Below are 27,458 nucleotides of genomic sequence, written 5' to 3'. Positions count from 1 at the left end.
ATGACAACTAGTGACGCGACCACAGACGGCAATGATATTACCACGACAACTAGTGAGGCGTCGACAACCAATGGTGGTGGCACCACGACCACTACTGAGGCTTCCACAGCCGCTGGTGATGTTACCATGACCACTAGTGAGGCGTCCACAGCCGCTGCTGAGGTTTCCACGACCACTAGTGAGGCGTCCACAGCCCCCGGTGATGGTACCACGACCATTATTGAGACGTCCACAGCCGCTGTTAAAGAAAGCACCACCACTAGTGAGGCGTCCGCAGCCACAAATGATGCTCCCACGACCATTAGTGAGGCATCCACAGCCGCTGCTGAGGCTACCACAGCCACTAGTGAGGCGTTCACCGCCACAAATGACGTTTCCACGACCACTAGTGAGGTGTCCACATCCGCTGGTGAGTTTATCACGACCACCAATGAGGCGTCCACAGCCGCTACTGATATTACCACAACTAGTGAGGCGTCGACAACCGCTGGTGGTGATACCAGGACCACTAGTGAGGCGTTCACATCCACTGGTGAAGCTAACCCTACCACTAATGAGGCGTCTTCAACCGCTGGGGATGTTGCCATGACCACTAGTGAGGCGACCACAGCCGGTAATGACATAGCCACGACGACTAGTGAGGCGTCGACAACCGCTGGTGGTGGTATCACGACCACTAGTGAGACGTCCATCGCGACAAATGATCTTTCCACGACCACAAGTGAGACGTCCACAGCCGCTGGTGATATTACCACGACCACTAGTGAGGCTTCCACCGCCACAAAAGATGTTTCCATTACTACTACTGAGGATTCCACAGCCGCTGGTGATGTTACCATGACCACTAGTGAGGCGTTCACAGTCGCTGCTGAGGTTTCCACGACCACTAGTGAGGCGTCTTCAGCCACAAATGATGCTCCCACGACCACTAGTGAGGCGTCCACATTCGCTGGTGAGCCTAACACAGCCACTAGTGAGGGGTTCACCGCCACAAATTATGTTTCCACGACCACTAGTGAGAGTTCCACAGCCGCCGCTGAGTTTATCACGACCACCAGTGAGGCGTCCACAGCCGCTAGTGATATCACCAGGACGACTATTGAGGCGTCGACAACCACTGGTGGTGGCACCACGACCACTAGTGAGGCGTCCACATCCGCTGGTGAAACTACCACCAATGAGGCGTCTTCAACCGCTGGAGATGTTACCATGACCACTAGTGAGGCGACTACAGCCGGTAATGATATTACCACGATAACTAGTGAGGTGTCGACAATCGCTGGTGGTGGAACCACGACCACTGGTGAGGCGTCCACCGGCACAAAAGATGTTTCCACGACCACTACTGAGGCTTCCACAGCCGCTGGTGATGTTACCATGACCACTAGTGAGGCGTCCACAGCCGCTGCTGAGGTTTCCACGACCACTAGTGGGGCGTCCACAGCCACCAGTGATGATACCACGACCACTAGTGAGACGTCCACAGCCGCTGTTGAAAAAAGCACCACCACCAGTGAGGCGTCTACAGCCACAAATGATGCTTCCACGACCACTAGTGAGGCGTCCACAGCAGTTGCTCAGGTTACCACAGTCACTAGTGAGGCGTTCACCGCCGCAAATGATATTTCCACGACCACTAGTGAGAGTTCCACAGCCGCCGCTGAGTTTATCACGACCACCAATGAGGCGTCCACAGCCGCTACTGATATTACCACAACTAGTGAGGCGTCGACAACCGCTGGTGGTGATACCACGACCACTAGTGAGGCGCCCACATCCGCTGGTGAAGCTACCACCAATGAGGCGTCTTCAACCGCTGGGGATGTTACCATGACCACTAGTGAGGCGACCACAGCCGGTAATGATATTACTACGATAACTAGTGAGGCGTCCGTTGGTGGTGGTACCACGACCACTAGTGAGACGTCCATCGCGACAAATGATCTTTCCACGACCACAAGTGAGGCGTCCACAGCCGCTGGTGGTGGAACCACGACCACTAGTGAGGCGTCCACAGCCGCTGCTGAGGTTTCCACGACCACTAGTGAGGCGTCCAGAGCCGCTGCTGAGGTTTCCACGACCACTAGTGAGGCTTCCACCGCCACAAAAGATGTTTCCATTACTACTACTTGGGATTCTACAGCCGCTGGTGATGTTACCATGACCACTAGTGAGGCGACCACAGCCGGTAATGATATTACCACGATAACTAGTGAGTTGTCGACAACCGCTAGTGGTGGAACCACGACCACTAGTGAGGCGTCCATCGGCACAAAAGATGTTTCCACGACCACTACTGAGGCTTCCACAGCCGCTGATGATGTTACCATGACCACTAGTGAGGCGTCCACAGCCGCTGCTGAGGTTTCCACGACCACTAGTGGGGCGTCCACAGCCACAAGTGATGATACCACGACCACTAGTGAGACGTCCACAGCCGCTGTTGAAGAAAGCACCACCACCAGTGAGGCGTCTACAGCCACAAATGATGCTTCCACGACCACTAGTGAGGCGTCCACAGCAGTTGCTCAGGTTACCACAGTCACTAGTGAGGCGTTCACCGCCGCAAATGATATTTCCACGACCACTAGTGAGAGTTCCACAGCCGCCGCTGAGTTTATCACGACCACCAATGAGGCGTCCACAGCCGCTACTGATATTACCACAACTAGTGAGGCGTTGACAACCGCTGGTGGTGATACCACGACCACTAGTGAGGCGTTCACATCCACTGGTGAAGCTAACCCTACCACTAATGAGGCGTCTTCAACCGCTGGAGATGTTGCCATGACCACTAGTGAGGCGACCACAGCCGGTAATGACATTACCACGACAACTAGTGAGGCGTCGACAACCGCTGGTGGTGGTATCACGACCACTAGTGAGACGTCCATTGCGACAAATGATCTTTCCACGACCACAGGTGAGGGGTCCACAGCCGCTGGTGATATTACCACGACCACTAGTGAGGCTTCCACCGCCACAAAAGATGTTTCCATTACTACTACTGGGGATTCCACAGCCGCTGGCGATGTTACCATGACCACTAGTGAGGCGACCACAGCCGGTAATGATATTACCACGATAACTAGTGAGTTGTCGACAACCGCTGGTGGTGGAACCACGACCACTAGTGAGGCGTCCACCAGCACAAAAGATGTTTCCACGACCACTACTGAGGCTTCCACAGCCGCTGATGATGATACCATGACCACTAGTGAGGCGTCCACAGCCGCTGCTGAGGTTTCCTCGACCACTAGTGGGGCGTCCACAGCCACCAGTGATGATACGACCACTAGTGAGACGTCTACAGCCACAAATGATGCTTCCACCACCACTAGTGAGGCGTCCACAGCAGTTGTTCAGGTTACCACAGTCACTAGTGAGGCGTTCACCACCGCAAATGATATTTCCACGACCACTAGTGAGAGTTCCACAGCCGCCGCTGAGTTTATCACGACCACCAATGAGGCGTCCACAGCCGCTACTGATATTACCACAACTAGTGAGGCGTCGACAACCGCTGGTGGTGATACCACGACCACTAGTGAGGCGTCCACATCCGCTGGTGAAGTTACCCCGACCACTAATGAGGCGGCAACAACCGCTGGTGATGTTACCATGACCACTAGTGAGGCGTCCACAGCCGCTGCTGAGGTTTCCACGGCCACTAGTGATGCGTCCACAGCCACCGGTGATGGTACCACGACCATTATTGAGACGTCCACAGCTGCTGTTGAAGAAGGCACCGCCACTAGTGAGGCGTCCACAGTCACAAATGATGCTTCCACGACCACTAGTAAGGCGTCCACAGCCGCTGGTGATGTTACCCTGACCACTAGTGAGGCGTCCACAGCCGCTGCTGTGGTTACCATGACCACTAGTGAGGCGTCCACAGTGAACGGTGATGGTACCACGACCACTAGTGAGACGATCACAGCCGCTGTTGAAGAAAGCACCACCACTAGTGAGGCGTCCACAGTCACAAGTTCTGCTCCCACGACCACTAGTGAGTCGTCCACAGCCGCTGCTGAGGTTTCCACGACCACTAGTGGGGCGTCCACAGCCGCTGCTGAGGTTTCCACGGCCACTAGTGAGGCGTCCACAGCCACCGGTGATGGTACCACGACCACTAGTGAGACGTCCACAGCCGCTGTTGAAGAAAGCACCACAACTAGTGAGGTGTCCACAGCCACAAATGATGCTCCCACGACCACTAGTGAGGTGTCCACATCCGCTGATTCTCTTACCACGACAACCAGTGAGGCGTCCACAGCCACTACTGACTTTACCACGACCACTAGTGAGGCGTCTACAGCCACAAATGATATTTCCATGACCACTAGTGAGAGTTCCACAGCCACCGCTAAGTTTATTACGACCACCAATGAGGCGTCCACAGCCGCTACTGATATTACCACGACAACTAGTGAGGCGTCGACAACCGCTGGTGGTGATACCACAACCACTAGTGAGGCGCCCACATCCGCTGGTGAAGCTACCACCAATGAGGCGTCTTCAACCGCTGGGGATGTTACCATGACCACTAGTGAGGCGACCACAGCCGGTAATGATATTACTACGATAACTAGTGAGGCGTCCGTTGGTGGTGGTACCACGACCACTAGTGAGACGTCCATCGCGACAAATGATCCTTCCACGACCACTAGTGAGGCGTCCACAGCCGCTGGTGATATTACCACGACCACTAGTGAGGCTTCCACCGCCACAAAAGATGTTTCCATTACTCTTACTGAGGATTCCACAACCGCTGGTGATGTTACCGCGACCACTAGTGAGGCGTCCACAGCCGCTGCTGAGGTTTCCACGGCCACTAGTGAGGCGTCCACAGCCACCGGTGATGGTACCACGACCATTATTGAGACGTCCACAGCCGCTGTTGAAGAAGGCACCGCCACTAGTGAGGCGTCCACAGTCACAAATGATGCTTCCCCGACCACTAATGAGGCGTCCACAGCCGCTGCTGTGGTTATCACGACCACTAGTCAGGCGCCCACAGCCTCTGCTGAGGTTACCATGACCACTAGTGAGGCGTCCACAGCCGCTGGTGATGTTACCATGACCACTAATGAGGCGTCCACAGCCGCTGCTGAGGTTTCCACGACCACTAATGAGATGTCCACACCGAACGGTGATGGTACCACGACCAGTAGTGAGACGATCACAGCCGCTGTTGAAGAAAGCACCACTACTAGTGAGGCGTCCACAGTCACAAGTTCTGCTCCCACGACCACTAGTGAGGCGTCCACAGCCGCTGCTGAGGTTACCACAGTCACTAGTGAGGCGTTCACCGCCACAAATGATGTTTCCACGACCACTAGTGAGAGTTCCACAGCTGCTGCTGAGTTTATCACGACCACCAGTGAGGCGTCCACAGTCACTAGTGATATTACCACGATAACTAGTGAGGCGTCGACAAACGCTGGTGATGGTACCACGGCCACTAGTGATGCGTCCACATCCGCTGGTGAAGTTACCCCGACCACTAATGAGGCGTATTCAACCGCTGTAGATGTTACCATGACCAGTAGTGAGGCGCCCACAGCCGCTGATGATGTTGCCACGGCCACTAGTGCAATATTCACGGCCACAGCAGATCAAGCTTCAAGCAGTTCAAGCATAGAGAATGTTACTGCGTCCAGTGCGCCGACGTCGCAGTCAGAACAGTCCACAGCTGCCGAGTCCTCATCATCCAACCAGTTTTCTGGTACGATCGTCTCCACATCAGGAACGACTGCTACTCTGAGCGCTGTACAAACGACGGGGTCAAATGAAACCTCCACGCAGCTGCCTTCGTCGTCTTCTCCTGGGACGGGCATTGACTCGTCGCAGACGACAGTTTCGTCGTCGGCCGGTACGACCGTGTTCTGGGGATCCAGCGTCTCCAGCTACGCCACGACGGAGCCGTCTCTGACTTCCTGGCCCACCCAGAGCGTCAGTTCGGCGTCAGAGCCGGTGGCGACGGCCACCTCGACGGTACCGCCTCCGGAGGGGGCGACGGCGGAGCGGGCCTCTGGCGCCACAGAGTCCACCGGTAAGGCGACACCGCGCACGGACTGCGCCGTACATTGTCAAACACGGACTTCGTGTGTGAAAGTACTACGTCAATTATTGGCATTAAATCATTGGGATCATTGAGCAGTTGGGTGTTGTTTTCAACGTTAGTATCGAAATTAATTAGATCTGATTTGATTGTGTGATTGCTGTAATTAATGTACAAGGACAGAGTAAAGAGACAAAATAAGTTGATAGATACGTAAGCTGAAACATCAGTTCGGAAAAATTTCAGCTTTCTTAATCAAACAACAATTACATTAATCTACACCACAGCAGGGACGAGGTGGCATTCACAGTGTTACTGAAACTTTAAAATTAAAGTACCTACACATTTTCAGTTAAAAAAATCAAAGCCAGAAGTAATTGATGCCTACACGCAGAGAACGGAAAGGTGGAAAACTGCATGCGTTTCAGTAGAGGCGTAGCCTGAGCTGGACAGCACAAAGAGACAACAAAAAAAAACAAGCACTGATACAAATATCAAGCATGTTAAACAACACATCGCTCACACAACTAATGCTATAGCATGCCAGAATCTACGAATCTCGCCATAATGATGTCGTCAACCTCGGCAGCTGTCCCGGATTGCACGGATTGATGTGACCGCTGCTGAAAATCCCTAATCCACTGCTTCAGGAAGCGCCGCAGGACATTCCATAGCCGCTGCAAGTGGTACTGCTCATCCTACACTCACATCTCGTAAATTTGCCACCAACAACACTTCAAAGTCTACCTCGATAGCGTTAATGGCATGCGATTCCTTGTTTTTCATGGCAAACACTCCTGCCATTACTTACGGCCACTATTATCGTCGGCACTTGTATCAGCACAGGACTCCGCTCCATGTCGTCGATGTCTTTGGAAGTGATACTGCAAGAACGTTCCCACTCATCGAAGGGGATCGGTGCGGAAGATGTGACAGCTACTGCAGATACAAAGCAGCCGGTCTTTTTCTGCCTTTGGTCCAGCAAGCATCAGCAGTGTATCAGCACCAGAGGAAGCGGCTTGAGAGGGTAGCGCCGAAGTAACCGTGACTGGAACTGAGTCCACTTCAAAAACTTGATCTGCGCAACAAAGAGTGGTCATGGTCACATCAGACCGATACTGACTGGCCTACTGACTGCATCAGTAGGCCCTACTGACGGCACCAATACAGCCACAACGGATAGCCGCTTTCTTGTTTTGGTCGTTGTTGCTGCCCAGAGAGACGTACTTGCCTGTAGGTCGATAACAGAAGCAATTCATACCGGTTGTATTTCTACAGCATGTGATTTTCTAATAAGTTGTGGATACAGTACATTATCAGCATCATAAGCAACAACAGAAATAACAGCAACATCCAAAATAACACCAAGAACAGCAATAACAACGACAACAACAAAGTGATAACAACAACCTCAGCAAAAACAGCGGAAACAGCGACAAGTCTATTTTTCAACAGCAATTGCGTCACTACATAGAATTGAAATTCGTTACTATTGACCCTACAGTAACAGGACAATCAATTGCAGCTGATGCAACTTCAACCAGCGAGTCGACGGAAGGCACATCTCATGCTGCCAGCAGCACTGTTGTGACAACTGGGGACCGCAGCTCAGCTTCTCCCAATGGCGGAGATGCCATTTTGACGACTGCTGCATCGGCTGCCACTCACCCGGACACCGGTATAACAGGTACCCGTCTTTGAATAAACTTGGTCAGCCTTGTCCTGCAGTGCTTGCTGGTACTCTGTTTCCTTGATGATAATTTTATCCAGCATTTGTTTGTTAGATGTTTCTAGTGTTCCTGTAGCATTCGTTAACCCGCGCCCAGCTGGGCTATTCAGCAATATGCGCCCCACTGGGGAGGGGCAGATTATCCCCCTGTCTAACTTCCAAACCGATGGTTGTAGGAATACGGAAAAGAAGACAATCAAAAGCTCTCCACAATACGGATATTTGGAACAAAATACTTTAGTCTTTTAGGTGAGCTTGACATTTATGTGAGCTTGACATCCACGCTAACCTTCCAGGCGGTGGGGGTAGGGCATTTTTTGCCCCCCCCCCTTTAGTTTTTTTTTTCGATATATCTCCAGAACCGCTGCGCCGATCATCACCGAACTTTCAGTACCCTCCCGTGAATAGCTTTTACACATTGTGACCAATTTTTTTTCCAAAGGCTATGATGGGTTGGCCGCTAATGACGTCGGAGTGACGTCATTTCTGTCATTTTCGACCCAAAAAAGGTTTCGCGGAAAGAGCTGTCAGGCCTACAGCTTTAGAGATGCAGAAAAATATTTCATATGTAAGGGGCTCAGAACTAACAGGGCAACAAAATTGCTATCTTGGATTTTTGAAATTTTTAGATTTCAACCCCTAAAAATAAAAATATTTTTTTTGCATACATATTATAGCCGAAAAATCCATTTTCTTTTAATTTAGAAAAAACTGTAATATATGTATGGGAGAGTCCTGACTGCCGTTTATCCACATACCAAATTTGAGATTGATACCTTTCCTTTTGGCCAAGTTATAGCAAAAAAAAACACCGTTTAAAATTGATGACGTGAAATTTTCTAACTCAATTTTTAGCAGACCACGTAACAAAGACCACCATTAGACTTCCCGTGATGAGCTGCATCGAATCAATACCATTTTATGCAAAACTATCAACTTTGAAATTTAACCTTTTTTACCTGACCTTGACCTGACCTCCACCAGAAAGTGACCTAAACCGTTGCTGGTCGTCTTATAACCAACACCACTGAGTTGGAAATGAAAAAAGTGGTCATAAAACATGCATCGCACAACCTTAGTAAAGGTGGGTTCATGTGCTGACCCTTGGTGACCTGACCTTTGACCTGACCTGGCATTATCAGTGACTTCTGATAGCAACATATATATGTACTATGCAACTGACGCCCTATCGCTGATTTTCGACAAAATGCGTTTCACTCGATGTTATAGCGCATTCCCTAGAAGACCCGTGAACGGTAAAACATTTTAAATTTGACCTGACCTGTGACGTCATCGGCGACCCCAAAGTCAATGAAATTTGGTTTTCTTCGACAAATTTGACAGGGCTATCGAACGCCCTTTGAGTTTTACGAATCCGTTTATGTATTAGTTTCGGAGATACAGGGGGGGGGGGTAAAAAAATACCCCACTTCCTCACCGCGCGGAAGGTGGCTGGGAGGCCCACCGCCTGCCGGGCTAATGCATGGGAGCAGCATCATATCACATGTTTGAACGCTTGAAACCACGAAAAGACTGCATACGCGCGGCTAATGCGAGCCGACATACGCCGAATCGCGATTCCGGCCAAATATTGTCTCGGAAAGTAGGTCACAGGTCAAAAGTCATTTGGTCAGGATCATGAAATTCGTAGGGTACCTATGTGTAAAATTGATCAACGCGAGGATACTGAAAGTTTTGTTGCGATCGGTCGCATTTTACGCGAGTTATTTCCGAAAAAAAAACTTAGAAGCAGGGGGGAGGCGGCCTCAACCCTTTCCCTGTGCCGGCGAGGGTTAAGGGCAATTTATACTTCATTCGATACGTCCTGACGACAGGAATACGATGCCGGTAAACGTAAGCTCTTGCAAGGTTTGAGTTAAAAGTTATAACAGAAAAACTGTTTTCGCAGAAATTGTCTATATGCGCAGTTCTTGCCCCCTGTAGGCAAAACCGTTCACGTTAGGTCAAATCTGAGACATATATTCAGAAACGTCGTTAATAGGGTAAGCATATTAGCTTTTTCGGGGCGATCTAGCTCAATTATTTCCCGAGTTATGCGTTGGCCTGTTGCAAAATGTCGACATTCGGCCTGAAAATCGATAAAAGCAGGCGTTATGACCTCTGGTGAACTGACCTTTGACTTGACCAAAAAGTGACCGAATTTATTTCATCATTTTTTTTACATTCTTTCGAACGCCGCCTTCCCGTATCGCTACATGGCCCAGGATTCGAGTTCGAATGGGAATAATTCACCCCCACCCCACCCAGCAGGGTTGGAATTTCATGAGCATTAGCGGGGCGCGGGTTAATAGTCTTTGAAATGGTGATAAAAAGTAGGTAAGTGATTGTTTTTTACTAACACAAAGTTACTCATTTGTATCTGGATGCGATTTCCGACAGAGAGCAGTGCTAGTGCTAAGCAAAGTACCTACCACTGGGACCACATGTGATAGTTGATTTATATTTACGTCACTATGTTGTGAAAGCTGTGCCATTGGAACAGTTCATATTTGGCAGTTTTATTGAAGAATCGGCTCTCAAACTGAAAGCGACAACTCAAGAAGTAGCCATCATGGAGCTGATTAACTTTTTGGTGGTTTGCAGGCATTGAAACATCTTCTGGAAAGCAGGAAACAACTAATCCTTCAAGCAGCCTTACAAACATTACCTTATCAACAATAACTGAATCAACCATATATCAAACAAGTCCTTTGTCAAGCTCATCAGTGTCCACTGACGTTACAGATTCCAGTTTAAATGCTACATCAGGCGAAAATGATGCCGACAATACAGTCACGACCAAACTGGATGCATCGACTTCCGTCTCTAACGTAGCAGCTACCACGTCTGACAAGGGCACTTCAATAACTGCATTTTCTACTACTGAGCCCAGTACCGGCACAGACACCACTGAACTGATAACAGACATCAGCGCCGCCCCTATCACTGTCCCTGGTCTTAGTACTAATGAGATTACTACTACAGACGCCACTGAGCTGATAACAGACGTCACCGCCGCCCCTACTATCGTCCCTGGTCTCAGCAATACTGATATTACTACTACAGACGCCACTGAACTGATAACAGACGTCACCGCCGCCCCTGCTGTCGTCCCTGGCCTCAGTACTACTGACATTACTGCTACAGACACCACTGAACTGATAACAGACGTCACCGCCGCCCCTTCTATCGTCTCTGGTCTCAGTACTACTGACATTACTACTACCTACGCAACTGAACTGATAACAGACGTCACCGCCGCCCCTGCTATCGTCCCTGGTCTCAGTACTACTGACATTACTACTACAGACGCCACTGAACTGATAACAGACGTCACCGCCACCTCTATCACAGTCCCTGGCCTCAGTACTACTGACATTACTACTACCTACGCAACTGAACTGATAACAGACGTCACCGCCGCCCCTGCTATCGTCCCTGGTCTCAGTACTACTGACATTACTACTACAGACGCCACTGAACTGATAACAGACGTCACCGCCACCTCTATCACAGTCCCTGGCCTCAGTACTACTGACATTACTACTACCTACGCAACTGAACTGATAACAGACGTCACCGCCGCCCCTACTATCGTCCCTGGTCTCAGTACTACTGACATTACTACTACATACACCACTGAACTGATAACAGACGTCACCGCCGCCCCTACAATCGTCCCTGGTCTCAGTACTACTGACATTACTACTACAGACACCAATGAACTGATAACAGCCGCCACCGCCGCCCCTGCTATCGTCCCTGGCCTCAGTACTACTGACATTGCTGCTACAGAAACCACTGAACTGATAACAGACGTCACCGCCGCCCCTATCACAGTCCCTGGCCTCAGTAATACTTACATTACTGCTACAGACGCAACTGAATTGATAACAGACGTCACCGCCGCCCCTTCTATCGTCTCTGGTTTCAGTACTACTGACATTACTACTACAGACGCCACTGAACTGATAACAGACGTCACCGCCGCCCCTATCACAGTCCCTGGCCTCAGTACTACTGACATTACTACTACCTACGCAACTGAACTGATAACAGACGTCACCGCCGCCCCTCCTATCGTCCCTGGTCTCAGTACTACTGACATTACTACTACATACACCACTGAACTGATAACAGACGTCACCGCCGCCCCTACAATCGTCCCTGGTCTCAGTACTACTGACATTACTGATACAGACACCACTGAACTGATAACAGACGCCACCGCCGCCCCTGCTATCGTCACTGGCCTCAGTACTACTGACATTACTGCTACAGACACCACTGAACTGATAGCAGACGTCACTGCCGCCCCTACCACTGTTCCTGGTCTCAGTACTACTGACATTACTACTACAGACACCACTGAACTGATAACAGACGTCACCGTCGCCCCTGCTATCGTCCCTGGCCTCAGTACTACTGACATTACTGCTACAGACACCACTGAACTGATAACAGACGTCACTGCCGCCCCTACCACTGTCCCTGGTCTCAGTACTACTGACATTACTACTACAGACACCACTGAACTGATAACAGACGTCACCGTCGCCCCTACTATCGTCCCTGGCCTCAGTACTACTGACATTACTACTACAGACACCACTGAACTGATAACAGACCTCACCGCCGCCCCTACAATCGTCCCTGGCCTCAGTACTACTGACATTACTACTACAGACACCACTGAACTGATAACAGACGTCACTGCCGCCCCTACCACTGTCCCTGGTCTCAGTACTACTGACATTACTACTACAGACACCACTGAACTGATAACAGACGTCACCGCCGCCCCTACTATCGTCCCTGGCCTCAGTACTACTGACATTACTGCTACAGACACCACTGAACTGATAACAGACGTCACCGCCGCCCCTGCTATCGTCACTGGCCTCAGTACTACTGACATTACTACTACAGACACCACTGAACTGATAACAGACGTCACCGTCGCCCCTGCTATCGTCCCTGGCCTCAGTACTACTGACATTACTACTACCTACGCAACTGAACTGATAACAGACGTCACCGCCGCCCCTGCTATCGTCCCTGGTCTCAGTACTACTGACATTACTACTACAGACACCACTGAACTGATAACAGACGTCACCGTCGCCCCTACTATCGTCCCTGGTCTCAGTACTGCTGACATTACTACTACATACACCACTGAACTGATAACAGACGTCACCGCTGCCCCTACTATCGTCCCTGGACTCAGTACTACTGACATTACTACTACAGACACCACTGAACTGATAACAGAAGTCACTGCCGTCCCTACCACTGTTCCTGGCCCCAGTACCACTACTGACGCCTTTACGGTGGCTACCACTAGACCTGTCACAACTGACGTTACTGCTCTATCTACATCTGAACCATTTACAACCGACACTACTTATCTACTGAAAACAGTTACAACTGACGCTTTTACTGTAGCCACTACTGGACCAGTTACAACTGACGCAACTACTGTGGTAACCACTGGAACAGTTACAACTGACAATACTATGATGTCTACCACTGGACCATTTAGAACTGACACCAGCACTGTAGCTACCGTAAGTCCAGTCAGCACTGACGCTTCTACTCTAGCTTCCACTGGACCAGTTACAAATGAAGCTACTGCTGCAACCATTGGATCAGCCAATACTCCCGCCACAACTGTCATTACCACTGGACCAGTTACACTTGACACTACCACTGTTACTACAGCGGAACCAGGTACAACTGACGCCAATGCTGTAGCTTCTGCTGGAACAGTTACAATTGGTACTACTCCTATCGCCACTACTGGACCACTTACAACTGACATTACTGCGATAGTAACCACTAAAGCAGTTACAACTGACATTACTGCGACAGTAACCACTAAAGCAGTTACAACTGACGCTTCTGTGGCAGCTACTACTGGACCCGCTACACCAGAAGCTACTACTGCAGCTACCCTTGGACAGGTTTCAACTGACGCAATTGCTCTAGCCACAACTGGACGAGTTACGACTGACGTAACTTCTGTAGTCACTACCGGATCAGCTACAACGGACATAACTACTGTAGCAGTCACTGGACCAGTCAGAACTAACGCCACTCCTGTGCCTACCACTGGGCCAGTTACAGCTGACGCAATTACTGTAACTACAACTAGACCAGCTACAACTGACGCCACTACTGTATCTACCACTGGGTCCGTTACAACTGACGCGATTACTGTAGCTACAACTGAAGCATTAGCAACTGACGCCACAACTGTAGCTACAACTGGGCCAGTTATAACCGACGCTTCTGATGTAGTCACTACTGAACCAATTCCAACTGATGTCACTACTGCAGCAGCCACTGGAAGAGTTAGAACTAACGCGACCACTGTAACTACCACTGGACCATCTACAACTGACACCACTTTTGTATCAGTGACTGAAGGAGCTAAAACTGACGGTTCTACACTAACTAACACGTTTATAATCACAACTGATGTTAGTTCTATTGTGACCACTGGACTTGTGACAACTGACGCTACTACTGTAGCTAGCACTGGATCAGCTACAGCTAACGCTACTACTGTCGCTGCCACAGGACCACTTACATCTGATGCCACACCTGAGGCCATTACTGGATCAGTTACAACTGACGTAACTAATGTAGTAGCCACTGAACCAGTTGCAACTTACGCTCATACTGTAGCTACTACTGGACCAATTACAAGTGACGTTACTACTGAAAATACCATTGAATCAGTTGGAACTGATGCTGATACTGTCGCTACTACTAGACCAGCTAAAGCTGACGCTTTTACAGTAGTTACCACTGGAATAGTTACAACTGATGTCGCTACTGTCGCAACAACTGGACCAGTTACAAGTGACGCCACTACTCTAACTACCGCTAAACCAGTTACAACTGACGATACAACTGCAGCTACCACTAGAACAGTTACAAGTGATGCTACTTTTGCCGCTACTTCTTTATCAGTCACAAGTGACGCTTCCACTCTTGCTACCACTGGACCAGTTACAACTGGCACCACGATCGTGGCCTTAAATAGAACAGTTACAACTGACACTGCTCCTGTAACCACCACTGGATCAGTTTCCACCCATGCTTCTGCTGTAGCCACTACTGGTCCAGTTACAACTAACATAACTACTGTAGCAGCCACTCGACAAGCTATAAGTGACGTCACTACTGTAGCTGCCACTGGACCAGTCATAACTGACACAATTACTGTAGCTACGATTGGACCAGTTACAAATGACGCCACTATTATAGCGGCCACTGAACCAGATACAGCCGACTCCACCACTTCAGATACCATTGGACAACTCACAACTGACGCCACTAACGTTGCTACCACTCCATCAGATAGAACATTTGCGACTGGTGCTAGCATAACTGAGCAAGGTTCATTCGAATATACTTTTACGAGTACTTCTCAACCAACAGCAACTGAGTTCACCATTGATCCTTTGACAGAAACAGTAACAATTGCACCACTTTCCTCACCTACCCGTGTATCGGTCACAACCGATGCTCTTGCTGCAACAAACTGGCACACAGTTTCAACGACACCTGGCTCTACTGCTGTCACCCGGCCAGGTAGCGATGCTCCAACCGCTGTTATCACTGCACTGGAGACGAGAAATGGAACGGTTACTGCTGGCTCAGTAGCGGGCACATCTCAAACATTCACAACTACTTCAAGCCAGGAAAGTTTTTCTGGAGGAACTGAACCGGCCGCGACTGAACCCGCCACCTCAGCGTCCAGTTTGCGAGCTGCAAGCACAGGTACGATTGCCGGCAGTACCTGACTGCTGGACAAGAGATAATTTTAATTAACACTTATTCCAAGCTCCCAAGGAAACAAACACTGATTTGCTTTCGTTTAGTAAATTTTCTTAGCAGTATTGCCTTTGTCATGGTACCTAATGTTTAGTACCTGTCGCCCGGCCAGAGGGGGTTGATGCACCCCCAAAGGTTTTTAGCAGATGGCTGAGAACGTCCGTGCGTAGCACCGTCAAATTTTGCATACTTTCAAGGGTATCCTTTTGACACATTTCCTGTAAATCATGGGTTCACGGTTCTTGTCTCTTGAGGCCAGTGCACCAGATCACAAAAACTATAAACAATAACTCCCGATCAAATTGAGCTAGCGATTCGGGAAAGCCACCAATGGACTCAGGAAGACCTGCCGAATCGAACGATATACGACATGACTTACTATGACCAATTTCGTGACCTCGGGGAGCTGACCTGACCGTGACCTGAGGTCAACACCTTAAGTTGACCTCACCAAAACAAAAAAGTACTTATATCATTTGACGCCCCTGAGCGAGACGAACACGATGCTGCCAACATCGCAGCACTGCGGCCGTTTTTTGCGAAGTTATTCACCAAAAACGGAACCGTTCCTTGGGCATTTGACCAGACCTCAGAGGTCACCGGTTGACCTAGGACTTTAAAATTGGGTATCAATCTCTGCGTCTCGTAACGGCGCACACGCTCGTTTTTCCGCGAGGCGCTAGCTCCACCAGGGATGAAACGTGAGGGGGGTCGTACCCGCCCCCCCCCCTCGGCCGGCGCGTATGTAGAAAACCAATAGGTCCGGCGAGGGTTAAGCTGACTTAGCGTCAACAGAATCGCACAAAGTTTTTCGTTAACCCGCGCCCCGTTGAGGTCTGGCAGGTTCCACGTCCTGTTGGGGGGGGGGGGGGGCAAAGGGCCCCCGTCGTATCTCCGGTACCAATAGCCGGATCGAAAGAATTCAAACAGCAGTCGAAAGAGCTCGTCGAGATGCACATGGTAGGATATCGATGACCTTGATATGTGACCTGTGACGTCACAGGGAGGTCAAAAAAGGTTAAATCAGTCCAATTTACAATGACGAGAAGTCGGTCATAAAAAATGAAATATAAGTTTCCAAAATGAGTCTGGATGTGATGTATATGATAGATATGGCATGTGGATAGTCACCTGAGTGGATTATGACCTATGACGTCACAACAGAGGTCAGCCTCGACCAATCAGAAAACACTCTTGAATCGTAAGGAAAGGCATGTTAAATTGTGAATATTCGAGTCTTTATGAAGACATGTCATATATATGCAACCACAGAAACCTCCTTAAACATTTTTCTTGGACCTATGACGTCACAGTAGGGTCAAATAAGGTCAAATTGTACCGGTTTACAAGGACAATTTTTTTACGTTAAAGTGACTTTACTTACGTAAAGGATCATATTAGTCGTTTTCACGACGGGCTATCCGGCGAATCTGTACCTAATCTGACCAAATCTGCACCTAATTTCTTTTACAGCAAATATCTTCATTTTATGAATTTATTTCAGTGTTTTTAATCGATGATGCTCTCTGATATTATGACAAAGCAGGCATATAAGCAGTTAGTGCAACCCTAGCTGATAGCTAAAAGCTGCTAAGAGACACACTGAACCTGATTTGACCAAATCTGCACCTAATCTGTACCAGATGTGCACCAAATGTGTACCAGATGGCCGTCGTGAAAACGGCTATTAAGTCCGGTAGAGGTCGATAAGTATGATAAATATACTTTTGACTAATTTAGTACAAATACCGCCTAAATATTGTGACGTCGTAACAACAGTCGCTATTTTTTCAGTCATTCAAATGGTTATATCTCTGGCAGTTTTAGAGATATTTTGTTGATTTTTAGCATGTGTAAGTCCTGTAAGGGGTTCTCTGATATATATTCCGGATTTTCGAAAATTTTCCCAAATTTCAAAAAAAATATCTCAAAAATTTAAATTTTGAGTTAGAAAATCCCTAGATCTAGGGTTCTTTTTCTTTTGGAAATTTTGAAGAAGCCATTTTAATTGTCATGCATTTTTATATCTACGGTCCATTTTTTAAATCGCTAAGTTGAAACTGATTTTCTGCGATTTTTCTCAGTGAGCAGTTTTTTCGACGAAAAATCGCAGAGCATGACCTCAGTTTGACCTCTATAGCTCGTGACCTAGGACTTGATTTTTTTCAGGAGTTGTGTAAAATGGATGCCCGGAGAAGTACTAAAAGTTTTAAGTCGAAATTCGCAGCCGTTTCTGAGTTATCTGCAAAAAACCACAGTGGGGTTTGAGAAAAACCACAGTGACCTTGGGGGCCTTCGGGCCTCCAACGGATCGCGGGTTAAAACCCTCGCCCGCACATGGGGAGGGGGGTGTTTGCCACCCCTACACCCCCTAGGTAGTTTTCTGCACTGCACTCTACATATCTAACCCTCGCCGGCACAGGGGGGTTGATGCAACCCCCCTAAGGTTTTTCGGGTTTTGGCGAATAACTCGCGTAAAAAGAGGCCGATCGCGACGAAACTTTTAGTACCCTCGCATTGATCAATTTTACACGCACCCTAAAAATTTCATGACCCTGACCCAAATACCTTTGACCTATGACCTCTTTTCCGAGACCATGTTTGGCCGGAATCGCGATTCGGTGAATGTCGGCTCGCATTAGCCGCGCGTTTGCAAGCTCTCCGTGGTTTCAAACGTTCAAACATGTGATTTGATGTTGCTCCGCTGCATTAGGGTGGGTGTCAAGGTCACCTGAAGGTCAGGTCAGGTCATTGACCTTTGGTGACCTCGGTTCACTTTTCCGAGTTTTACATGTTTCTAGGCTAGTTTTTGGAGCTGAATTCGAATTTAACAACCATTTGAACATTTACGAAGTAGTTTTGGTGCCTTCGTAACTTGTTACGAAGCTGTCAGAGGCGGATGATAGGTACTACGAATACCCGTCACGACCCCTACCGGTTGACCTGACCTGACCTGACCCGACGTGGTCTAAACGCTTAACGACATCATCTGTGATCAAAACTAACACGATATTCGTGATCAGCACCCCGGAAAACCCCTTAGAAACCACACTTTACGGACTTTTTAACAGGTCCCGATATCCCCGATTTTTGGGTCATTGACCTGACCTGGAATGTCAACCGATGGCCTAGGACCCTAAAATTGGGTATCACTGGCTTCCTCTCGTGACGGGCAACACGCTCATTTTTTTCCGCGAAGCTCTAGCTCTATCAGGGACCAAACACGAGGGGGGTCGTACCACCGTCGAAGTGCCGTCGAAGGACTCAAAATGACCTGTGCTGGTGAAGTTTAAAGCTAGATGCCTGATTTTTCGTATAGCTGCTCCTCTATCCGTTCTTGATGTCCACTGAAAATTTCAAGTTTCTGTAGTTTTCGGTTTCGGAGATATGACCTTGTTTTTCAGGTCATGTCATGACCCAAATGACCAATTCTCAACATCTTGCGTTAGCTATGGGCCTTGTGAGCTTTTGACACCTTGATTTCGGCCTTTTTTGCCAGTCTTACCTCCCACCTATCATGGAACATGTTATTCGACGATATACAGACGTCAAGGTCAGGGTCAAGGTCATCCTAGGTCATCTAAAATAACTGCGTTTTAGGCAAGCGGAATTTACTTGTCGTGAAGTTTTTTTACTGCATTTTTGGTAAAAGCTTCTAAGATCATGTTTCACAGGCTAATATATAAAAAAGTTTTTTATTTTTGGGGGTCAAAACTCTAAAATTTATAAAATCCGGGATAGCAGTTTTGTAGCCCTGTCAATTCTACACGTTTTATGCCTGGATTATTTTTCTGTATCTTCAAAGCTGTAGGCCTGACAGGTCTTCTCGCGAAGGTCTTTTTTCGGTCGAAAATGACAGAACATTACGTCATTCTGACGGCATTTGTGGCCAATCTATCATAGCCTCTGGAAAATGTTTTAGTCACAATGTGTAAAATTGGTGTCCGGAGGGGTCCTAAAAGTTTGGTGGCAATATCTCCAGCTGTTTAGGAGATATCGACCGAAAAGGACAGGGGGACCGTTGGGGCGCGGGTTAAGGGGTCCGGTCGCGCCGGGCCAGTGCTCGGCGCCATCTGCGCCGGGCCGTTTTTTCTTTTTAAATAAAAATAAACCCCCTTCTGACTCAGCTCTTCGGCGACGTAGCGACACACAATAAGCGGTGTTCGAAAGAGCGTCAAAAAGCATGGCGAAAATGCTGTCATCTTTTAGTTCAGGTTCCAGGTCAGGTTACCAGGGGTCATCAGAGGTCATCGACGGATAACTTGGGAACCAATAAAGCTACAACGTCGCGGTAAAGCGCATTCGATAGCCCTGTTAACGCTTTTCCTAGATCTTCCCTAGCATGAACTTTGCATTCTCCAGACGGCAGAAACTTTTATCCGGCCCGGCCGGATAAGTCGTCAGAACTAGCGGAATGTGCCTGAAATGTCTTATTAGTGGAAAAAATGTCTCGGTATCGGAATTTCACTATCTGGCAACGAGGCCTATGTAAACGGGACTTTTGATAAACGGGGAAACGAAACGTAGGCAATAGGCATAATTATCTACCGATAATAAGTAGTTCTGTATTTGAGCTGCTGAAGAAGAACTGCTTAAATAATTTCCCATACCATCACACCTACCTCCACAATTATAAAAAATAAACAACACAAAAGTCAAGTTTTGCATGTTTGCAGCATTCCAAAACGATTTTTTCCTTTTCAGAAACTGCAACACCGCAGACAGCTACAACAGCATCCACTCAAGCTCCAACTAGCACCGCTTCTTCTTCAATGCAGCCACCTGTAACAGAAGCATTTACGTCAAGCACAACCAGTGAAACGTCAGGAAGTCTGCAAACCAGCAACTCTCTGACAACAGTGCAAACCACCGCGTCGACAACGGACGGCGCCATAACGACCGATAACACATTAATCACCAGTGAAATCTCCTTGATTACCTCAGAGGCTGCTACAAATGAAAATACAAATGTTGCCTCTACCGGATCAACTAGCTATAACATCACCTCTACGGCTTCTACAGAAACCACTTCAACAAATGACCTTACGCAGGCTGCCACCGGACCAGCTCCTAATGACGCTACCACTGTCAGTACCACTAGATCGACTACCGACGTCACTACCGAGGAGATCACAACTGACGCAAATTCTCTAGCTGCCAACGGACCAGACGCTTCTACAGTCGCTACTACTGAATCAGTTTCAACTGACACAACTACTGTAGCTACCATTGGACCATTTGCAAGTAGCGTCAATACTGTAGCTACCACTGGGCCAGATACAACTGACGCACTGACTGTAGCTACCACCGAACCAGTTACTACAGACACAACTCCAACTGCTACTGGATCATTTACAACTGACGCTACTATTGTAGCTGCTACTGGACCATTTACAACTGACACCAGCACTGTAGCAAGCGTTGGACCAGCTAACCCTGACGTTACTACTTTAGCTACAACTGGACCAGCCACAACGGACGTGACTACCGCAGCTGCCACTGGATCAGTAACGTATGTAACATATGGCTCTACTGCTGTCGCTGCTGGCGGATCAGATACATCTGACGCTACTACTGTAGCTGCTACTGTTTCAGTCGAAACTGACGCCACTACTGCAGCTACAAATGCACCAGTTACAACTGAAGCTACTACAGTCACTACTATTGAATCAGTTATAACGGACGCTACTACTGTCGCTATCACTAGAGAAGTTGGAGCAGATGCTACTACTGCTGCTACCATTACAACCATTACATCTGAACCCAGTGTTGTAGCTACCACTGGAACAGTCACAACTGATACCACTTTTGCAGCTACTGTTGGACGAATTACAACTTCCAGTACTACTGTAACGACCACCGGGCCAATTACAGCAGAAGCTAGTACTTCAGCTGCCACTGGACCAGGTACGGATGACGCAACTACTGTAGCTACCAATGGACCAGAAACATCTACCACTACTACCGTAGCTACCAGTCGACCAGTTTCAACTGACACTACTTCTCAAGCTACCACTGGACCGATTCCAACTGACTCCACTACTGTCGCAACCACAGGGACAATTACAACTGACGCCAGTGTTTCACTCACCACTGTACCAATTACAAATGATACCATTACTATAGCAGCCAATGAATCAGTTACAACTGAGAGAACTACTGTACCTACGATTGAACCAATTGCCACTGACACCACTATTATAGCAACCACTGGACCCGTTTCCACAGACGCTGCTTCTGTAACTGCCTCTGGAGCAGTTGCAAACGACGCTACTACAGTTGCTGTAACTGAATCGATTGTAACTGACACTACTTCTGTCGCTTCAACTCTAACTGACGCAAGTGTTGTAGATACTATCGGAACAGTTTCAACCGATGCCACTTCTGTGGCTACCACTGGACCAGGTACAACTGACGTTACAACTGTACTAACCACTGGACCAGTCACAACAGATGCAATTACTCTAGCCTCCAATGGACCAGTTACAACTCACGTAACTACTGTACCTACGATTGAACGAACTACCACTGACGTCACTACTATAGCAACCACTGGACCCATTTCAACAGACGTTACTACTGCAACTGCCTCTGGGGCAGTTGCAAACGACGCTACCACAGTTGCTGTAACTGAATCGATTACAACTGATACTACTTCTGTCGCTTCAACTCTAACAGCTACAACTGACGCTAGTGTTGTAGCTACCACCGGAACAGTTTCAACTGATGCCACTTTTGTAGCTACCACGGCACCAGTTACAACTGACGCAACTACTGTACCTACAATTGAACGAACTACCACTGACGTCACTACTATAGCAGCCACTGGACCCATGTCAACAGATGTTACTACTGCAACTGCCTCTGGAGTAGCTGCAAACGACGCTACCACAGTTGCTGTAACTGAATCGATTACAACTGATACTACTTCTGTCGCTCCAACTCTAACAGCTACAACTGACGCTAGTGTTGTAGCTACCACCGGAACAGTTTCAACTGATGCCACGTCTGTAGCTACCACTGGACCAGTTACAACTGACGTTACAACTGTAATGGCCACTGGACCAGTCACAACAGACGCCACCACTGAAGCTGCCACTGGACGAGTTACAACTGATGCAACTACTGTAGCTACGATTGAACCAGTTACGGCGTCCGCCACTATTAGAGCAGCCACTGAGCCAGTTTTAACAGACACTGCTACAGCAACTGCCACTGGAACAGTTAGAACCTCTGTTTCTACAGTTGTTACCACTGATTCGGTCACAACTGACGCTACTTCTATCGCCTCAACTGACACAGCTACAACTGAAGACAGTGCTGTAGCTACCACCGGAACAGTTTCAACGGATGCCACTTCTGTTGCTACCACTGGACCAGTTACAACTGACGTTACAACTGTAATGGCCACTGGACCAGTCACAACTGATGCCATCACTCTAGCATCAGAAGAACCAGTTACAACTGACGCAACTACTGTACCTACAATTGAACGAACTACCACTGACGTCAATACTATAGCAACCACTGGACCCATTTCAACAGACGTTACTACTGCAACTGCCTCTGGAGCAGTTGCAAACGGCGCTACCACAGTTGCTGTAACTGAATCGATTACAACTGACACTATTTCTGTCGCTTCAGCTCTAACTGACGCCAGTGTTGAAGATACTACCGGAACAGTTTCAACGGATGCCACATCTGTTGCTACCACTGGACCAGTTACAAATGACGTTACAACTGTAATGGCCACTGAACCAGTCACAACAGACGCCACCACTGAAGCTGCCACTGGACCAGTTACAACTGATGCAACTACTGTAGCTACGATTGAACCAGTTACGGCGTCCGCCACTACTAGAGCAGTCACTGAGCCAGTTTCAACAGACGCTGCTGCAGCAACTGCCACTGGAACAGTTAGAACCTCTGTTTCTACAGTGGTTACCACTGAATCGGTTACGACTGACGCTACTTCTTTCGCCTCAACTGAAACAGTTACAACTGAAGACAGTGCTGTAGCTACCACCGGAACAGTTTCAACGGATGCCACTTCTGTTGCTACCACTGGACCAGTTACAACTGACGCTACAACTGTAATGGCCACTGGACCAGTCACAACTGATGCCATCACTCTAGCATCAGAAGAACCAGTTACAACTGACGCAACTACTGTACCTACAATTGAACGAACTACCACTGAAGTCAATACTATAGCAACCACTGGACCCATTTCAACAGACTTTACTACTGCAACTGCCTCTGGAGCAGTTGCAAACGACGCTACCACAGTTGCTGTAACTGAATCGATTACAACTGACACTACTTCTGTCGCTTCAACTCTAACTGACGCCAGTGTTGAAGATACTACCGGAGCAGTTTCAACGGATGCCACATCTGTTGCTACCACTGGACCAGTTACAAATGACGTTACAACTGTAATGGCCACTGAACCAGTCACAACAGACGCCACCACTGAAGCTGCCACTGGACCAGTTACAACTGATGCAACTACTGTAGCTACGATTGAACCAGTTACGGCGTCCGCCACTACTAGAGCAGTCACTGAGCCAGTTTCAACAGACGCTGCTACAGCAACTGCCACTGGAACAGTTAGAACCTCTGTTTCTACAGTGGTTACCACTGAATCGGTTACGACTGACGCTACTTCTTTCGCCTCAACTGACACAGTTACAACTGAAGACGGTGCTGTAGCTACCACCTGGACAGTTTCGACGGATGCCACTTCTGTTACTACCACTGGACCAGTTACAACTGACTCTACAACTGCAATGGCCACTGGGCCAGTTACGACAGACGCTCCTACTACAGCTGCCACCAGACCAGGTACAACTGTCGCAACTAATGTAGTTACTAATGGGTCAGATACACCTGACTTAATTAGCGTAACCACTAGTGGACCGTTCACAGCTCACGTCACTACCATAGCTGCCCTTGGACCGGTTACAACTGACACTTCTACCATAGTAGCTACTAGACCATTTTCAACAGACGCTACTACTGTAACTGCAACTGGATCAGTTACAACCGACGCTACTAGAGTTGTTACCGCTGAACCGGTTACAACTGACACTACTTCTGTCGCATCCACTAAAACAGTTACAACTGGGGGCAGTGATTTAGTTACCACTGGAACAGTTATTACCGATGCCTCTTCTGCAGCTACTACGGGACCAGTTAGAACTGACGATAAAACTGCAATGGCAACGGACCCAGTTATTACAGACGCTACCACTCTAGCTGCTATTGTACCAGTTACAAATGACGTTACTTCTGTCGATGCAACTGGAGTTACAACCGACGGTACTACAGTCGCTACCGCTGAATCGGTCACAACTGACGCTTCTACTGTCGTTATCACTCGAGCAATTACAACTGACACTACTCCTACAGCTACCAATTTGCCAGATACACTTAACACTACTACCGTAACTACCAGTCGACTATTTACAGGTAATGCGACAACTGTAGAGTCCCCTGGAGCAGTTGCAACTGAGGCTACTATTGTCACTACTACAGGATATGTTACAACTGACGTCACCACTATAGTAACAACTGAACCACTTACAACAGACGCTATTGTTACAGCTGCTACAGGATCGGCTACAAGTGACGCTACTACAGTAACTGCCATTGGACCAGTGACACCTGACGAAACTACTTTAGCTATGACTAAACCAGTTTCAACTGAGGTCGCTACTCTAGCTACTATTGGACCAGTTTCAACTGATGACACTGCTGTATCAATCACAGAACCAATTACAAGTGAACCTGGTAATGCAGCTAACAGTTGGCCGATTACAGCTGACACTACTACTGTAGCAGCCACTGGACCGGTCACAGCTGACGCAAGTGTTGAAGGTACCACCGGACAAGTTACAAGTGAAGTTACTTATGCAGCAACGACTGGATCAGTCTCAACTGACGTAACTAGCAATGGGAGTACTAAACCAGTCACCACTGACGCAACCATTTTAGCTACCACTGAATCAGTTAAAACGTTTGTCACTAATGAAGTTTCCACTGGAGCAGTTGCAACTGAAGCTACCACTGTCGCTACCACTGGATCAGTTACTACTAATGCTTCTTCTGAGACTACCACTGAATCAGTAACAAGCAACGCCAATGCTGTAACTGCTACTGGTCCAGTCCCAAATGGCACCAGTGTCGCACCTACCACGGGACCAAATACAACTGTAACTACTTTTGCAGAAATAACTGGACCAGTTACAACAACTGATGCCACTACTTCGGATGCCACTGGACAGAGTACAACTGACGCCACTATTGTGGCTACCAGTGGGTCAGTTACAACTGACGCCACTACTGTGGCTACCACTAGGCCAGTAACAGCTGAAGCCATTACTATAGTTACTTCTGGATCAGTTACAAATGACACCACCTTCGTAGCTTCCACAACAGTAGCTATTACTGAAGCTACGTCTGGTACAACAACTGGACCAGGTACAACTGACGCCTCTAATATATCCTCCGTTGGACCAGTAACCACTGACATCAGTTCTTTATCAACCACTGAACAAGTTACAACTGAGGCTACTACTTTAATCGCAATTGGTCCAGTTACAACTGATGCCAGGGTGGCAGATACCCCAGGACAAGTTACAGCTGGAACTGCTTTTGAAACAACAACTGGACCAGCTATAAATGACTCCTTTTCCGTAACCAATTCTGGACTAGTTACAACTGACACCACGACTATGACAACCACTGGAACAGTTACAACTGACACCACTTTTGTAGCTAACACTCTGACAGTTACAACTGACGCTACTCCCATCGCTTCCACTGGATGGGCTTCAACTGAGGTAGCTAGAACTGGACCAGTTACAACTGACCCTGTTAATGAAGTTACCACACGGTCAGTTACAACTGAAACCACTTCTGTAGCTACTGCTGGAACAGTTAAAAATGACGCCACTTCAGTAGCTTCTACAAGAGTAGCTACAACTGAATCTACTCATGCAACAACAACTGGATCAGGTACAACTGACGTTTCTATGACGGATATCAGCGAACTATTCACATCAGACGCTACTATCGTGGCTACATTTGAACCCTTTACAACTTATGCTAGTGCTATTACAGCAATAACGATCGACGAAACTACCACTTCTGGGCCAGTTACAAATGACGTCACTATTATAACAACCTCTGAACGAGGTACTACTGAAGTTACTACTGTGACAAACACAGGACCAGGGTCAACTGACCTTGTTAACGTAGCTACCACTGGACCGGTTGCAACTGACGCCAATATTGTAGATGCCACTGGACTAGTTACAACTGACGTCACTACTCTTGGAACCACTGGGCCAATTAAAACTGACGCTACATCTGTAGCTACAACTGGACTAGTCACGACTGGCGCCAGTGTCGCCGCTACCACTGGACAAGTAAGAACTGTAGCTACTTCAACAACTAGATCAGGCGCAACTGAAGTCATTACTGTTGCATCCGCCAAACCAGTTACAACGGATACGACTACCGTAACTAACATTGGGCCAGTTGCGACTGACGTCATAACTGTAGCTACCACTGATCCAGTTACAACTGACGGTGCTACTGTGAAGACCACTGGACGAGTTACAACTGATGTCACTTCCATAGTAACCACTAGAGCTATTACAACTGACCCCAGTTATGTAGGCACAACTGGACCCACTACAACTTACGTCACTCTCGTTGACCCTTCTGGAGCAGTTGCAACTGGCGTTTCTTTAGCGGCTACACCGGTTCTTTTTACAGGCGAATCCACTTCGGAGGGCTCTGCTGAACTAG

General features: G+C 48.2%; 1 protein-coding gene across 1 annotated transcript; it reads left to right on the top strand.

Annotated features, from left to right (window-relative positions):
- Positions 1–27,458, top strand: LOC122367542 (mucin-22-like). Its single transcript, XM_043340752.1, has 5 exons — positions 1–6,055; positions 24,330–24,485; positions 25,026–25,268; positions 27,225–27,286; positions 27,426–27,458. The coding sequence occupies exons 1-5, from the start codon at positions 1–3 to the stop codon at positions 27,456–27,458; spliced, it is 6,549 nt and encodes a 2,182-aa protein (XP_043196687.1).

Source organism: Amphibalanus amphitrite, unplaced genomic scaffold (genome assembly GCF_019059575.1).
Source record: "Amphibalanus amphitrite isolate SeventyFive unplaced genomic scaffold, NRLGWU_Aamphi_draft 000876F_arrow, whole genome shotgun sequence".
Lineage (NCBI taxonomy): Eukaryota > Metazoa > Arthropoda > Thecostraca > Balanomorpha > Balanidae > Amphibalanus > Amphibalanus amphitrite.
The sequence above is the reverse complement of the archived record's forward strand: the minus strand, read 5'-3'. Positions and strand labels throughout refer to the sequence as shown.